The sequence below is a fragment of the Lineus longissimus genome, chromosome 4, assembly GCF_910592395.1.
Source record: "Lineus longissimus chromosome 4, tnLinLong1.2, whole genome shotgun sequence".
Lineage (NCBI taxonomy): Eukaryota > Metazoa > Nemertea > Pilidiophora > Heteronemertea > Lineidae > Lineus > Lineus longissimus.
Window position 1 is genome coordinate 19,599,161 of NC_088311.1, and position 18,101 is coordinate 19,617,261.

Consider the following 18,101-nt stretch of genomic DNA (forward strand, 5'->3'; position numbering starts at 1 on the left):
TCACCACCCGGAGAAAAAGCCATCGCTTTGACTCCTGGTGTGTCGGTCAATGATGACATAACCATGATGCCGAAACTCCATGGGGGTTGAATCCAATGTCGCTCGAACTTAAGAGAGGGACAAACATACTCAGATGGAAGAAAACGCAAAAGGCAATTCCAGGGTAAACTTCGCTAATTCTTTCAATAATCTCGGCATACAATTGTTAGTCAGACGCAGCTCGCCCAATAAATTTCTTCCTAATAGCTTCGTTATCCACATTTATCCAATTTTCAGTCCCATGAATCATTGTTCTTGAACTGGTTTTCGCAAAGTGACACCGATCGCAACAATTCTTAAGGTGAAATAACGTGAGGGGTGCGCTGAATTGGCTCAAGATGGAGAAGGATGACACTGTCTTGGCAACAATGGTTCAGGACTCGAGTTAAAGCGTCATCCTAATAGAGTTGTTCGTACCATGAGTCAACCAATATCACGGACCGAATACACTTGCGGCCGCCGATCGAAACACCTGTCTTGGTCCTGCTGTGAGGCGGAGTGCTGCTTTGGTCATGCGAAAAGATCCCTCAGGGCTGTCCTGGTTGGTCCTGCCCTGCAGCCATGGATTGGGTTAAGCAAGGGGAAAACCATGGCATTGTTGGCTAATTGTCATTGCTGGCCTTCTAAAAGTCTCTCATCAGGAATCCCTACCACAATGAACCAATGAATACTGCATGCACTTGGAACTTTAAAGTATTTTCTTTCGACAAGAATTTGCAGTCCATCAATGGCTAATAGATTGTTCAGTTCAATATCCTTTAAAGGGGTACCCTGTTCATGTTCACTGTATCTACTGATGGCACCAGAAAATGAAATACACAATGATGTAGTAGTGCAGTTATAATGCATGCCAATTCCCTGAAATGCATCAATTTACAGTCTGCACAACGGCATTGTTGTTATATATATTCAGTTCATTTACGCAATAAGAACCTTTCAAATTCAAGTTCAATTTTCAATTTTTGAGTGGAGTAGCGTAGGCCTTTAACAGCAAATGGACAAGTCCAAGGACTTCTCTTGAATCTCGATCAGTGCGTGCATGTAAGATGAGGAAACGATTAGATCAAGATGAGAGATCTTCCGCGCTTACGTTTAGCACTTGATAAAAAGATCTGAAGCTAACAATAGGTTCAAAGGTTCAAGGCTGGTCGCTAATCTCCAAAGCAGATTTTCAAACCACGGGCAATGAGCCATGAAAGAACATCATATGACGGGACGTCCATGGAGACTGGGAAAGGAAGGTTTTATACGTAATGTGTTTTAAAGTCGATTTGGTGAAAATGGTTAGGGAACGGTAGTCAAGTCAACAAAAGGCTCATTGATCTTGCCTGCGGCAACTTGTAATTTAATCCAATTTCCAATTGCGTAAATATGTACTGAATTTAAACTTCTACATAGTCGATATGTAGGCAGATATAAAAATACTATTTGTACCTAGTTTCAGCAAAGTTGCAAGCAAGATAGCTGCATGATGACATTGTGTATAACTGCATTTCTGTTTTCCTGATCCACAAAGAAAGTTGTATCTCTTTAAGGAAAGAATGCAAGTCCCTTGCATCTAGAAATCCCTGATGATGGATAACATTACCACTAATGATGTCGTGGACCAGTTGGGAACAGAACCCATCTTGCCTTGAGCAAGACCAGGGGGTTATTTTCTTATTACTTGATGGTATCCTATTAGCTGCCCTTTCCATCTGAACAACGATGTGTACACTTCTTAGCAAATGAATTGATAATCATGGCCAACACAGAGTGAAATGTTGATGTTGATGTCCCTTTATTGATGTTCATGTATCTTTAGTAATAGGTGTGCTGGTCAGGTATGACAGAAAAATGTTACCCTGAAAAAAGATGCCTTAATAGCAGTATAATTTGCTGCCGGGTTCACATTCTGACTACTGGTCAGTGCACATCTTCATGCAACAGACAGGGGGATGATCTCTGACAGTGTTGCTTTCTCAAGGTCTCTGGTTTCTTCCTACATAGTCCTTCCAACATTGTTTATAGAGCGAATAATGTCCTAATTCCAAATCCTGTAGAGATGCTTAATTTGTGAATTCAGTTTATTATCAATAAATTTGTATCTCAATGACTAACCAAGGTATTTTCGAACGGTTTAGTAAAGAAATCAGAAATAATAGAAACGTTTAAGCTACCATACGAGTCCTTCAATCAATTTTTCCCAAGCACTCTTGAGGTTTGGTTGAACAGTCCTCAATTCAGCACTTTGTTCACATTTTAAAGAATTTGACAAATGATCTGTTATCAGCTTACTGCAGGTTGCATTCTCCTCCTGGGAAAATCTGCTGCAATTCAAAGTTAAAACAAATTGAATTTCTTTGTTTCACTTTGGGCTAGTTTTTCATGATTTTTTGTTCTAACTGAAATATACTTGAACTTGAATTTCTTTTCTTTGAGAGACGCTATAAAATGCCTATTTTGCGGAATTTTGATTTTGCAGAAATCAAAAATTGCAAAAATATTTTTCAATGGAAAAACTGAAGGAAATTACTTATTAAACCGCCAAAACAATTTTAAAATCATTTTCTTCTTCATATTTCAATGAAATACAAATAAAGAAGTACCAACATTTGGTAGTTTACTCCACACTATATTCGTAGCATATTTTGATCGACTTTTAGAACTTGCTTGAAATCGAAAGTGAAAAGTCACAAAGCACAATCCACGTCACATGCCTTTCTTTACAACATCTGACCTCATGACTCACGGCCCGCCAAGAAAACGCATCGTTTTCCAAAGTTGCGTGACCAGAAGTTATTAGCGGAGGAAGTCCAGGGTCCCCGGGGAGAGGCCCTTATTATGAAATTAATGATACGAGTCCATTTAACTCCTTGTTTGTGTATGCTACAGCAAATGTGCAAATGGTCCCAGTTCGCATGTAAATTATTTCGGAGTGATGTGCCAGTCGATTTTCGTTCAGGACTAATTAATACCCGGGATAATAATCTCGTTACAAGGTCTTTCCGATTGAATATGATCGACGTCGATACTGCATGCCATATTTTCTTTGCCGGTGTGAGAGTTGACGCAGGGTCCAGGAAGCCATCCAATGACATCTTAGCATCGGCTGGTTTCTGCTTGAGAATGGAAGGTTTGTTTAAGAGTCCACTGCATTACATGATGGTGGATAAAATAGACAGTTAACTAAGGGGGCAAAGCCAGGGGGTACCTGTTCCAATGTCCGGTTACAACAAATTATCCTGTTCTCGGTAGGAATTTCGGCCATATCACGAATCCTGCTAAAAATGCAATATTTCCTACCCAAAGGTGCCTGTACTTTTTCCTATTTCTTAGGCAGAGAGTTGATATCCCTCCAGCCAAGTTTCAGCCAAATTTTAGCCAAGTAATAAGAAAAAAATTATTATTTTGTTTCATGCTGATCAAACTAATTGTTTCTTTTCACGTTAATTTCCCACTTACATTGTAATTATATAACATAAAGACTTCTGTATTCAATGCATCACTAATCACTTTTTCATTTTTTTTCATTCTATGACCAATACTGGCATGTGTCATCTTTCTCCTATCTTGCTGAAATATAATTGACAAAAATCACCCAGACACTTCAAGAACTAACGGTGTTTTTTTTGGCACAGATCTGACCTATCCGACCATGGGCAGTTCCTCCTAATTTTCAAACAGAATGAAATTTTTTTGTCTCAACTATAAAACTCAGCTAACCGTGAGCAATACAAGATATCAGCCGATCAGGTCATTATTGTTTACTTAATACTCCAGTAATCAATTCGTTAATTAATCAAACAGATTATAAAGGGGCAGAGACCTCTTCAGTGCATCACAGTAATTATTTGCTTTGTCCCAGTAGCCCGGCGCGCTTCCTTATTTCCTTTGCGATGACAGTGCCGCAGCTCGAGTGTGACATTTTGTCCTTGGAAACGACTGCCAATCAGCTATTCTTTGTGACCCTGCAACCCTCATCCTTAAATAGGGCCGTTTGCGACTAATCTAGGATTAAGACCAACAAGATGAGATTGTGTCCTTGGGGTCTTGAACGAGTTTACTTGGCAATTCTACCTGATAGAAATGCAATAACATATTGATTTTGCTATTAAAGTGTCTTTGATCTATTAGCGATGTGTAAATCATGACGTAAGCTGTCTACGGACAGCTGCTCATGACGGCTAAGTTTGCATTGTGAATTTAAGACACATTGACATAGTCATAGTTGATATTTGCACAGTATTAACTCATCACAAATCTCTGCTTCACTTAGGTTTGGTTTTAGGGTAGAATAAAGGGGAGATGCACCTATGCTCGTATCTACTTTTGCAATGATATTGAATTGTCATGTACTTTTTCATGCTCAAGTTCATGCAAAAAATATGCTCCACCCCGATATCTGCCGTGAATATGAAACAATGATGTCACCACCTACCTCTTGTTGTGTAAGCTCCAAAAGAAAGCAGGACACAAATGCCAAGGAGTCGGAAAGTTGATCACAAATGCCGTTGAATCAGAAAACTGATCATAAATGCCAAGGAGTCAGAAAGCAGATCACAAATGCCAAGGAGACTGAAAGTTGATCACAAATGTCAAGGAGTCTGAAAGTTGATCACAAAAGTCAAGGAGTCAGAAAGTTGATCATAAAAGTCAAGGAGTCAGAAAGTTGATCATAAATGTCAAGGAGTCAGGAAGTAGATCACAAATGCCAAGGAGTCAGGAGGTTGATCACAAATGCCAAGGAGTCAAAAGCAGGAGATGATCACCAAGGCGAATGAGTCAATGCAAAATATTACCGATATATCCCCTGCTATCTCAACCGTAACACAGAGAAAAGATACTACGCTGCATTCTGAATGGTATCGCTTGTGGTCTTAAGAAATCTTGCACACCTGCCTAGGGATGAGATAAAACAACGATTAATTCTAAAGAAATGATAAATAGCTCACAAACCTGAAAGGTGAAATTGTCCATCTCACTTTTTGGCGCAATATCTGAGAGAAATACTGCGACTTTTGCCGATAACGTAACCAGGTGTAACAAATACCGCACATTTTAAATGAAAATTTGTTGTTTTTAGATTATGTTCAGCGTGTTATCTTTATCACAAAACAAAGTCTAAAAGGTCCAGTGCATGTGGAGTTGTGTTTATACTTTGAACATGTTTAACCGTGTTTAGATTATCTTCAGTATGTGTTTTTAGAATACAGTCTAAGAAGAATTTGAACATGACAGTGACCATCAAGAACTACTGGACAACTTGGCACTCGGCCTTGGCCTACGAATTCTATGGAGCGGTCTCATATCGGTGAACTAGAGTACAGTTCCTCAAGCATGTGAAAAACTATCATCTGGACTTCCTTTAAATCAGTACACACTGGTTGTGTTTTCCTACCTAGGCCACCTAGATGAATTAGCTCATTTCAAATAAATAACACTAAAATCGAGTAAACTTGTCTCGATACTGTGCCCTGGGCAAAAGCAAGGAGATTGCATGAACCACTTCTGAAAGGTACACTCTGAGAAAGTCAAATGTTTGGAATGAAAACTGCAAAATTTATTCAAATAGCTTTGGCAAATCCAAGGATTCTCTCCAATTCTTGATTGAAGAATTGGTCCTTGGGTTTGTTCAGGCAGGGATGAGCAGGTTAGGGTGTGACTCACTGCAGAAATTCGATATTGTAATTCAGGACCTTCCTCAAGTGGCTGACACATTGTTTTCATGTTGCATAACAGCCGCGGAGGAATGCGAGTCGTGTCAATGGGATGGCAGAATTGATGAGCAGGGAATTGGTGACATTGTTCTTAAGTCTTAAGTTCTTCAACGACTGAAATATGATACATGTACTCATCATCTTCATGGAATCTAGCATGGTCAGATTTGGAGTGATATTGCATTACAGATTTTGAGGAAAGTTCATAACTAAAAATATTTGACCACTGTTCAAAAATGTTTGTTCTAGATATGCAGGTAAGTTTGGCATTCTCTGGTGCACTTGGGAGACCTCATATGCCAGAACGACCGAAAGGGTGCAAGAAATGGAAACGCTCAGTGAAAGACACAGGGTCCAACACATAATCCAAGGGTCACGTAGAAAATACGGTAATCTGCGACTTTGTCCTCTTCTCCTTTTTCTGCATTTGCTCTCCATATTTTCTTCAGAGTATTGGATTGGGCATTTTGCTTGCATAGGCACCTGAGCTAGCTACGAGGAACCTCAGTTTTAAAACTCATTTGAAGGATGACACACTTTAGGGTTAAGAGCCTTGCAATCGAGGGCTCAAGGACGAGAGGGTTACTACAATTACCCTTGTTCGGTTGTGTTTCCCGGAGCACAACAGGAAGCTGACGATCATGATTCAACTACAATCTTCAGCAGCCTGAAGTCAAGGTTTGTCTGAAGGAATCTGTCAACAATTGTATCTGATGATGAGGAGAACCGCCTAATTGTCACTATAACTCACATTGCATGATCATTGGAATGCTATTGCGCAATGAATAATGCATTTAGTGAATCATTCACATCTTCAGGCGTTCATGGACTGCGATGATCAGTCGTTCTGTGGTTTGGATAACCGTTATTGGTAACCGAGACAAGGAAACTAGATTACTGAAGAAATGCTACAACGCTTCAATTCAGACTCGCCAGTTGTTGGATTAAAATGCAGTTCTGACCACCAAATCATTCAAATAAGGTTCTCATAACCAGGGTATTACTATACGGACTCTGAAACAGAATTCGGGAAGATCTTTGTGCAACAATTTGTTTCACAGCTTTAAAAGCTTTATGTGAAAGCTAGGCAGGAAGCAGTGGTACAGAATATTGTAAATTTAATTCCGCAGAGGACAATGGAGGAGCAGGAACAAAGTGGTCAGTCCCTAACTCCCCACCCCAAGAAGGTCAGACCCAAAATCATCACCCCAAAATTGAAGTTAGAAATGGAACAGAAACATATCGGTGATATCTTCTTGGTACTGATCTGTCTTGGCTGGAAGAGCCCTAATGCGAGTGCACTCCTTGTCAATATACAGATCCCTTGGACAAACTAATTTATTTCCTTGTGAAGGAAATCCAGATTCGGAGATGAATTTCGATGACCAATTGAAAATGAAAGCTTTATAATAGAAGTTTTAAACCTCAATAAAGAAGTTTAAATTTCACAATAAAAGTTGAATGCAGTACATGTCCGGTGTCATTAGGAAATTAAGCTGGATGACTTGTATCGCATGTTAGCATTCTCAGATGATGTCATACAATATGCTGCCTAATTACCGGTTCATAGCAGTACAAAAGCTAGCCATTGGCTTGGGGAAATAGATGCTACGGAGTCATAGCACTGGTGACCTCTATATGAATCATGATAGAATCTGACTGGATATTGTCACAGATACATTTTCAGTTCATTCAAGCGTGGATGTGTTACTCATTTAGGGATGGGATTTTCCATAGATCACTAATCAATGAGATGCGCTGCCCTTGTGCCTGACAAGTCCTGTTTGCAATCCAGAAAACTGTCTGCAATACACAGATGGCCAAAGAGCCATACCTCAGTGGGTAACACGCCAAATTTACAACTCCTCAGGAACTGGCTTGACAAGGTTAAATATGATATCAACATTTCAAAGTTCTGAATAATTTTAGGCCGGGTCTATTTGGCAAGCCGCTCGCCGAACAGGCATTTTTTTGGTCCTGTTTGGAGAGCCACTTGCCAAACAGCACTAAAAAGCCACCCTGTTCGGCCAGCCGGGCTTGCCAAACAGGTAAAAAATCTACCCTGTTTGGCGAGCTGGAGACTTACTTTAATATTAATGAGTTCGGCTCTCCATTCAGGACAAGAAAAAGTCGCTGTTTGGTAAGCCGGGCTTGCCAAGTAGTCACTTCCATAATTTTAACATGTTTGAAAAAAAGCTTTCGGCCTTATACATGTGCAGTGTATGACTGGCTGGTTTTACTATTATATTAAGTGGAATAAAGGTAACAAAACCAATCAATTGCTGTATGAGATTATCGATTTACTAAGAATGACTGCAATGTGTCACTATCTACTGTCTCAACCAGAACAATGGGAAGCCTACTCGCTTACTAATCAATTGAATCATAAACCATTGTGGCTCTCTCGATGACGGATCTATATTCATTGAGACGATTTTGCTGATGAGGCAATCTCTCAGGTTTTCTCAGTCAAATCTAGACTCCTTCATTTCTGTGCCCCTAATATTATTGTAAGTTTGGCATAAGGCAGTCAAAACGCAAATGAAACGATCTACTGATCTACTGATTTTATCAATAGAAAATACCAGTGAAAATGCACCCATCCACAGACTTTAATGCCAATGGGAGTAAATTTTTTGCTGAAATTTGGACTTTGAAAATAAGGGGCTTGTATTTTGAAATACTGGTGAGCAACTCATGGCAGATTTTACAAAGTAATCAAAGCCATCATTTAGGCCTAAGGGTAGCTCCAACTTTCCTCAATGATTGGTCTCCCAGTTGACATGGTAGATGACAACTATCGAAACTGACAGTAATTTTTCCAGATGCAACTAATCTAAAATTTGCCAAAGAATGACAATAATGATGACAAACAAATCGAATGAACAATCAGCAGTGGAATTCAAATTAGCCATTTCGCTCAACAGAAGTCAATTTTGACCGAACTTCCCATCACTCGAGTGCAAAGGACTCTGTAATGTCATGATGTCCGCAATGACCCCAAACATGTCTAAATAATTTTTTTATGCTACACTAATATTCAGCCCAAAAAGTCACGAACAGTCAAACCTATGACGTGACCAATTGTTAGAAAGTTCTCAATTAGCATACTTATTTCTAATTGCTTAAAATGTTTTGTACAAATCATCAAAATTTCACGTTTTTGGTCTATGTCTTGTGTGATGAAAAACATAAAATTTTGAAGTTCCCATTTCAGAGAAGTATCATAAGTAAAAATAGAACTAATAGCAAGGAAATATTTCAAACCGGATTATTTGCACCTCAAAAAAACCAATTCGTCAGTTCAAGAAAATAACATTTTTTTCTATTTGATCAGAATAGCCCTAGGCCAGATTGAGTTAAGATATGTCAAAGATATGAAAATCGTAATAGTTTTCTCTTATGATATTGTAAATAATATTTACTCATGGAAACTAGTTAAATTCCCAGCACTAGGCGGGATTTTGATGACCCAACCTCATGGGTGGTGCTGGAGACATATTCAAATAAATGGACCATACAGGTCTGTACGCATCTGCCAATTTCATCCTCAACAGCCAGTCTTCAAACTTTTCAGTACTTTTAAGAACAAATGAAGTAGTTTTCTAAAAATGGACCAAAATATAAACTTAACTACCACCACACTTGATATTATACTCTTTTATTTCAATTCTTTTATTACACTTTTTATGAGATTTTTCAATAGTTGTTGAAACATTTTTGTCTTTATATCTGATCATAAGCAATATTTTAAAGACCACTTCCTTTTAGAAAAATATTTCTCCTGATCTGAACAAACGTGATTTCTATATCCATGAGACCGTTATTACCAAAAATCTCCCCATTTTCAAGAGCTTCAATTGCCTAAAACCAGGCAGACGAATTCACAACACAGGCATTAAATTTCTCGTTTATACTTCATGTTAATAAAGTTTTCTGACTGACAACAAGCCCTCTAATCACCCTAATTAGCAACGTGTTGCCTTTTCATGGAAAAGTTAATCAGAGTGGGCAACAGACTTGATATTGAAAATTATCCGTACATTTGACTAGGCCTACTAATACAATCCCGGCATTGGAAACTCGACCCAGTCATTATGTATTGGATTACAATGACGAAGCACCAAAAGGTAGACAACAAAGAAGACAATCAAAAATCAAAGCGCAAAATGCAAAATAAAAGGATAATTTCTCACCTCCTCTGGTCCACGAAGGCAACATAGTATATCCTTAGAGTATTCTTTTGACTATTCTCCAGATAACAGGGTATCCAATGACTTCCCCCAAGGATGAACTCAGAACTTCTGACACACCACACGGAGGTATCAAGCGAGGGACCCCTGGCCTCAACAATTTTTGCCGCCCATCAAAACGCCAGGTCAATGAGTGCAGTGATTCTCGCTAATGGTTTATTTTCCTGCGGAAGTATTTTTTCTACTGCGGACTTTCGGCCGGGGCAGCTGTAAGCCTTCACCTCATGAATAGGAAAGTTATTTTTAACTAATTAGCCACAAATTATCATATAGAATACGATGTATTCAAATGAGTGATCTCTGGCGATAGAAGATTGGTCTGCGCGCTATTGTTGCGAAATTTGCAGCGGGTGGTTGATGGCAAACATGACTGTTGGGACATCATTTGGGATCTTATATCAAGACTTACCAAGAGGGTTGACAATATGTTTCGTTTTTCCCCCTATAGAGCCAAAACCATTCTGTACCCCTTCCCCCTTCACTCACCAGATTTAAGGGGGATGCTCCCCTGTTCTTACTCTATAATCAGAGCTTTATATCAGCTCGTTCTGATGATAAAAACTGAGGAGATGTAAAAATCTCAGTGGTCAAAGATAGTGCTCTCCTGTACCGGGGAGTGCCAACAGAATTATTACGCCATATCTTTGGGATTTGTTTATGACAAATTACCCTCAATTTCACCAAAGTTTCATATCAGATGAGTTTTTATGTTGATATCACACCAAAGTTTCATATCAGATATTCAGTTGTCATGTTGATATCAAGGCCAAATCTTCGAATAAAAGCTTCATTATTGACCCTATTAAACTGGTACACCACACTTATTTTTTTCCATCTTGTGACTTCATGTGCAAGTCTTTTTCTGACAACGGAAGTCAAAGTTGTTGTCTTGTGTCATTCGCATCCTGTCCGGCATTAAACACTTGTCAGACCAGAGATCGGAAAGAAATACTTGTGTGTCAATCGGTGTTGACTCAAACTGTGAAGGTGACAATCCCAGTGACAACAAGTGACATCATCCTGAGGACGAGGATGCTTCCTGTGACATGTCTTGACATGACTTGGGAGGATTTTAGATGACCAGGAACTCTCACAATGGCAAGAAGCCATTGAGACTTTAAAGGGACAGGAAGAGTGTGAGATACGTTGGTTTGTTTCATATGAAAGTGACTTCCAGAAGGATGTGACAAAACTTTCAACAGTCAAACAGAACACATTATTAATCAGAAAACTTTGAATCTATTTGTTTCTGAAAGAGCAATTTTTTTTAAAGAGGTTATTCACAAATCAACTTTAAATCAAGCAGCCCAGGATAATTTGGCAGATTAGCCAGTTCCAAGACCATCCCAACAAAAACTGGCAACCCAAAATCTCATATCATTCTTGTCCCTTTTCATATGAAAATTAAAGAAACTAACCAAAGACATGGTTTATATAATTACAGAGGCATAACACCATGGGGAAGACAACATAAAATTACAACTCTGTGGAAATAAGAATCAATGAGAAATGAACTATCATCAGTAAAACTCTTCTGTCATGATCCAGCAGGGACAACCGCAGAACACAAAAATCTCTGCACTAGGAAACTCGGCAGAAACGTGAGAAAATGAGATCAGACTGAAATCTCTTAATGCCATAATGAAATGTTGTCACACAATCCACTGGCTACAATAGCAGATGGTGAAAGTGAACTCCCATGGGGTGATTCAGACAGATGGTGAACTTGGTGACTTTTACACACTGCACTTCCCCCTTGTATATTTCAAGTTGGTTATGTCTGATGTCAGTCAAGAAAGACTGGCATGTCTGATGTTTGTGATGTTTGATTTGTTTTTCTCTGACTTCTATGAGACCTGATTTGTTTGTTTAATCCAATGTTGGTTATGTCAGATGTTTGTTATGGAAGTCTTGAATGTCTGATGTTTGTTATGTCTGACATTTGTTACATCCAATGTTTGTTATGTCGGATGTTTGTTATGGAAGTCTTGAATGTCTGATGTTTGTTACATACAATGTTTGTTATGGACGTCTAGAATGTCCGATGTTCATCACATCCAATGTTTGTTATGTCCAATGTTTGTTATAGAAGTCTAGAATGTCAGATGTTTGCTATCCAATGTTTGTTATGTCAGATGTTTGTTATGGAAGTTTGTTACATGTATGTAAATGTGGCATGTTTGATACGGCACAATCGAGCCCAAAAGGGCTTTAAGGAAAGTGCTATTCATTGACCAACAAGGTACCATATAGCTGTAACTGGCTACCTTTTGGTCACAATGAGTGACTAAGAACCACATCGAAGACACATTGTTGACCTGAGGGTCAGTAATCAAAACTGAGTGTGGGCCTGAAGGTGTTAACCATCTGAAGTTGTCTCCTCTTACTGAGTGTTTGAAAAGTAGAAAACTATCGCACTTGCTCCCAGGTCGATACGAAAATGGCAATCGACGATTGTTTGAGAAATGAGGGAAGCAGATTCGTAAGTTAACACAATTATCCAAGAAGATAACTGGTCCAATGGACCAATGGGAACAAAGGGTTTCAAGACATTGCTTCCGGTCCCAGGTGGGTTTGTAATATTACTTAAAACGTAAGTGGGTAAGAGGGGTCATCGAGAATGGTAATTAGTCACTCTCGATTTCTCTTTGCCTCCTGGAACGATGAAGGGCTCAATTAAGAGCATCGCCAGCTTGATTCCTTATTTAAGGGGAATGCGATTTAATCAGTGAATGGTTGAGGAATGGATCTGTTTTATCTGATTAAACAATGCAAATATGCATGCAATGATCAACATTTGCAAATGCTTTAATTCTTAGTCAGAATGTCTCAGAACCAAAAAATCAAATGAAGGTTGAATCAGTTTGTGTTGATCTATCTTTGTTATCCCCAAATAAACATTGCGGGAGACAAAATTTGCAAAGCCCATATCCAAATTGCACGTCCATCCTAATTTTGGCCAAACTGGTATCTCGAATCCTCCAAGGCACTGGTGGGCTATCCTGGTGTCCCGAAAAAGACTGTTTCCCACTTTTAGACTAGGAGCAATCTAATCGTAAATGATCAGAGGGTCAGCCCAGGGCTCCTAATGGCATTTTATGTACACATTTAGATTTCGTTGTGAATGTTTGAGACTTGTCCAATGTAATTTAACAGAAGCAATGCTAAGCAAGTAACTAGAGTTCTGAATCAACTAGGTATTGAATGCAATAGGTTTCAAGCAACACTTTTTCTTCAAAAAAACTTTCATTTAATTTGCAAGGTAAATTTACCGTCTAGTCACGTGTTGCATGCAGGGATTTGCCGCAGCCCGCTAACTCGAGAAATATCCTACGCATTCGAAGAAATGTAGCATGCAAGGTACCAGAGAGCAGTAAGCTTGTGGGTCTCGGATGTGGGATACTAGCTCAGCTGTTGCAAGACTTAGTGGCAGGCCATATTTCACCGGCCCCACATGGGTCCCCCGTCAATCACCGGGTAGGTGATCTTTTCTCATTATACATGCCCAACAATTGTGCCTGTACCCAACAACCTATGAATCAACCTCACAGAAGAAGTGTACCTCTTTCAATAATTTCATGTTTCTATAGATAATAGAAGAAAATCCCTCACAGCATGATGAGCCAAATGAGAGTTTTGTGGTCTGGTCGTTTTCTATGAGATGATGAGGTTCTGAAGATGCACTGGTATCTCTTGAGCTGTACCAAACCCGAGCAAGGCTGCATGATATTGCACTTGGTCACCCCATGACTCCATTACACGCGAATTCCGAATGAAAACACGTCTGATTCCTCTCATCTGACCTATTTTTAGCTGCTAAATGTCCGGTGGACTAGCTGAGAGAGCTGTAACTTTGAGATGAGCAACTTATGTGAAATACAGACCAAAATACAGATTGATACTTAAACGCCCGCCTGAACATATCAATTTTAGAAAGGACTAAATTCCCGCAAACGAACTATTTTTGTTGCTGCAACCTGCGAAAATAATTGCTGCGCTGTGCAACAAAAATACCCAGTCTGTCGGAAAAGTGGGCGATCACTGCAGAATCTGCATTGAATTGTATTGTCTGAAATTGCCTACCCGAATTTGGAAGTGGACCTTATTCAAAACTGGATCGGTCTTCTTGTATAAACCTCTCCCATACCATTTGGCACTATAGTAAAACTGACCTCGAAAGTTTGACCCACGGCACAATCAAAGAAATATTTCACCAAATTTCCAACCAAGAGTGTGATAGGAAACCCTAGGTGCCATGTCTAACCAGGCCCATCTCCAGCCATAACAAGCCAATTAACGATTTCCAGCCAGACACGAGAAACAGCACGCCCCCCTACCGAAAATTAACCCGATTTTCATCCATGCTTTATGCTTTTGCAACGAAACAATGCCATCCCAGTCGGTCGGGAAAGTTTGTGGGGTCAGCAAGAAATCGCAACCACTTATCTGAGAGAAGTGCTTCAGACAATTCGGACATGCCGTGACATCATTGTTCACATGTCAGGTTGATTTCATTGAAGATTAGCGCCGTCGAAAATGAATAAATCTTGCCGCCACAAAATATGTGAAATCGTCAAATATCATGTAAGTCATCCCACGCTAAAGGTGATACCCACTTGTCTAGCCCATCTCATATTTCATCAAATTAAGAAAGTTTCTTCAGTTGGACAATTGATAAGGAAAATATTTTAACCAGTAAACTTACACGCGAAAATCTTGATTTTTATTTCCTAACTCCGCGACATATCATCTAACCATGGTCTTTGAGCCAGGGAGCCTACCATAGTCATCAGCAACTAGTATCCCCCCTGCCACTGTCCTTGCACCCAGAGAGCAACAACTGGAGGAATCTATCATAATCAACCCTGGATCAATGGAGACCCAACAGGATGCTGCTAGTCACCACCACAACGAAGAAAAAGATTGATATTTCCTCCGATCGCTTTCTTCATGACAACGTCCCACGAGGCCAACTGTCCATCAAACTTGCCACGAGATAAGACCGGCGAAGAATCTTCTCAATCTTGTCTCCGTGAAGCTAGAAAATATTGAGCCGTTCGCTGGTGAACTAAGCTGGTGCTCTGTTGGAGAGGCCACGTTTTTGATTTAAGTTAGTGGGCAAATCGTTGTGCTCTTGGGATGTATGACACGGACAAATGCTGCCCTCACTGTCGATCATAGTACTTGCCACAAGATAAGACTGGCAAAAAATCATCACATTCTTCTTTCCGTGAAGCTACAAACTTTTGAGTAATTTGCTGGTGAATTAAAACCGAAAATACTCTGTAATTGTGAGTTCATGTTGCTACAAGTGTGTTTAAAAGCAGGATGGGCGATGTCATTCACAAAAACTTGTCATTCTCGGTGAATTGGTTCTCGGCGAGGGAAGGTGAAACCTCACTATTATTGTAAATTTTGTTTACCACCTCGTCTCCCACTGCCTAGTATTTTCTTTTCTTTATCAAATGTGTACTTGTGCTGCATGGCCTATGTTTCCAGGACTCCATAAGACAGTAATACCCAACGCGCCAGTACCAAGACTGTATCCACATACAATTATGACTCTGTCATATCGGGGAGATTTGATAGCGGAGTCAATATGTAATTATTTTGAAAGTCTTGTGTCTGATAAGACAAAGAAGGTGATCTCTCTCTAAATGAAGCTATGATCCTCAGCATCAGTTCTGAGCATCCCTCCGCCATGAATATTAGGGATATAGATATGAATAAAGGTCCAGACATATTGAATTCTCTGTGACTACAGAGTAGCACAGTCATGGACGACTAAAGTGAGAGCAACAGTTGCAGTGTGATCTTACTTAAAATGAGGCTCTGATTCTCAGAATCAGATATGAGCATCCTTTGCCAGTGATCATAGGGATGTGGGAGCATTTTGCTCAAAGCTGATCATGGGGTCCAAATTTGGGTTGGTACACGCACCAAATATTTTATGGGGAAATTTCTGAGGTGTGATTTCAAGCAACCTCCCTATCCTGTCTCTTGTATGAACATTGACTGTCAAAAATAGAAACACCAGACATCACAGAATATTTTATTCTCTGTTACATCAGCAACGTGAAGTACAGTTTGAAATTCGGTGATGGAGTGGCACCACTGGTATTTGCATGGTAGGAAAGTCTCCATCTCGATATGACTTCCCGATTGGGAGTTTGCCAACCTCTCAACGCATCAATAGTTCTTGACTTCAGTAACCTATGAGCATTTCTTTCCATTCTGGAGCTCAACACTCTTGACAGAAACATTGAAATCAATGCGGACAACCTAAAGAATCTCAGGATGTAACATGTAGCGCTGAATCTCCTGCACAAGATATGACTTAAGCCCAACGAAACAACTGATCCACTGCATGCCTGGAAGTAGCTTGGTGCATGCAAAACCCGTCTATATAGTGCGTGGAGTCTGACATCCTGGATTTTGAATGTCCAAATTCATTCTAATAGTTAAACCAGAACTTCATCAAATAATGCATGCGTAAGAGAGGCTCTGCTGAAATTAATCCTCTGCAAACCGCCTGTTGCATGCAAAAATATCACCCGCCTTGATGGAGCAAGTGTTCCCAGGATTTTGGCTGTCCAACTTCATGATGGTAGTTTTAAACCAGAAATGTATCAACTATGGGCCTGGGTGCAGCCATTATCCTGGAATTCTGGCTGTCTAAATTCATGATGGTAGTTAAACCAGAAATGTATCAACTATGGGCCTGGGTGCAGCCATTATCCTGGAATTCTGGCTGTCTAAATTCATGATGGTAGTTAAACCAGAAATGTATCAACTATGGGCCTGGGTGCAGATATTATCCTGGAATTCTGGCTGTCCAACTTCATGATGGTAGTTAAACCAGAAATGTATCAACTATGGGCCTGGGTGCAGCCATTATCCTGGAATTCTGGCTGTCTAAATTCATGATGGTATAGTTAAAACAGAAATGTATCAACTATGGGCCTGGGTGCAGCCATTATCCTGGAATTCTGGCTGTCTAAATTCATGATGGTAGTTAAACCAAAAATGTATCAACTATGGGCCTGGGTGCAGCCATTATCCTGGAATTCTGGCTGTCTAAATTCATGATGGTAGTTAAACCAGAAATGTATCAACTATGGGCCTGGGTGCAGCCATTATCCTGGAATTCTGGCTGTCTAAATTCATTATGGTAGTTAAACCAGAAATGTATCAACTATGGGCCTGGGTGCAGCCATTATCCTGGTATTCTGGCTGTCTAAATTCATTGTGCATGTCATAAACCATACAGTGATCTGTTCTGAACCCAGGCTCAATCAAATCTGACTGAACTTGTGTACAGTCGTAGCCTGATGCATGCAAAGCATGTCACGATCCAGGCACATCAAGTCAAAAGTGTTAGGACTTTGGCTGTCCAAATTCATGCCATTAATTAATTAACAAACTAAAACGATGGGTAAAAAAGGCTCAGCTGGAACTGATTTTCTTCGACCGATCTGTTGCATTCCAAGATTTGCTTGATGCAGCAGGGTTCATCATCCCTATAGATTTCGGATGTCCGAAAACATGTCAGAAGTTGGACCGCCTGTCCATTATCAAAATAATGTACGTGCATGATTGTGCATTGAATTGTATAAGTATGTGCACTGAATTGGAAATGAACTGCATCGAATGTCAGTATTAGCGGTTTAACCATGTTAACTGTGAACCTGGTCAACTTTGTGGCACCGTATCAGCCTGCTGCATGCCAAGTGCTCCAGATATGAGGTTTGTGCAAAAAAGTTCTGCATTATACGTCCCCTTCTCTGTGATTACATAGGTTTCCATATCTGGATTTAAGTAAAGCGATAAAATTATTGGTGTCACAGCCTAAGAACATATAAACATCAAATAAAGTTAACTAAGTCAATATCAAATGCTGGGTACTGGGCGCTGGCAATCAAAACTGACCCCAATACTCAAGCACACTGTCATCAATTCGAAGGGTCAGGGCTGGAGAAGATAAACCAGCCAACTGCGAAAAAAGACTTTCAATCCATTTTGAAACAGACTTTAGGTTCTGTATCTAATCACAGATTGTATGAATACAGGAATGGTATATAATCTTGCCGCATATCCGAGTTGTTTGTTG

At 39.8% G+C, this 18,101-nt stretch overlaps 1 protein-coding gene across 3 annotated transcripts in view; it reads right to left on the minus strand.

Annotated features, from left to right (window-relative positions):
* The window catches only part of LOC135486537 (inactive tyrosine-protein kinase transmembrane receptor ROR1-like), a 139,363-nt gene that overhangs the window by 86,974 nt on the left and 34,288 nt on the right, over positions 1–18,101 (minus strand). The window contains exon 1 of one of the 3 annotated variants that reach the window (XM_064769393.1): positions 9,935–9,986. The exons of the other annotated variants lie outside the window; for them this stretch is intronic. Within the exon in view, the coding sequence (XP_064625463.1) occupies positions 9,935–9,959 (25 nt within the window). The 5' untranslated portion in view covers positions 9,960–9,986. Of the gene's footprint in view, positions 1–9,934; positions 9,987–18,101 lie in introns of those variants that run through there. 3 annotated transcript variants of the gene reach the window in all.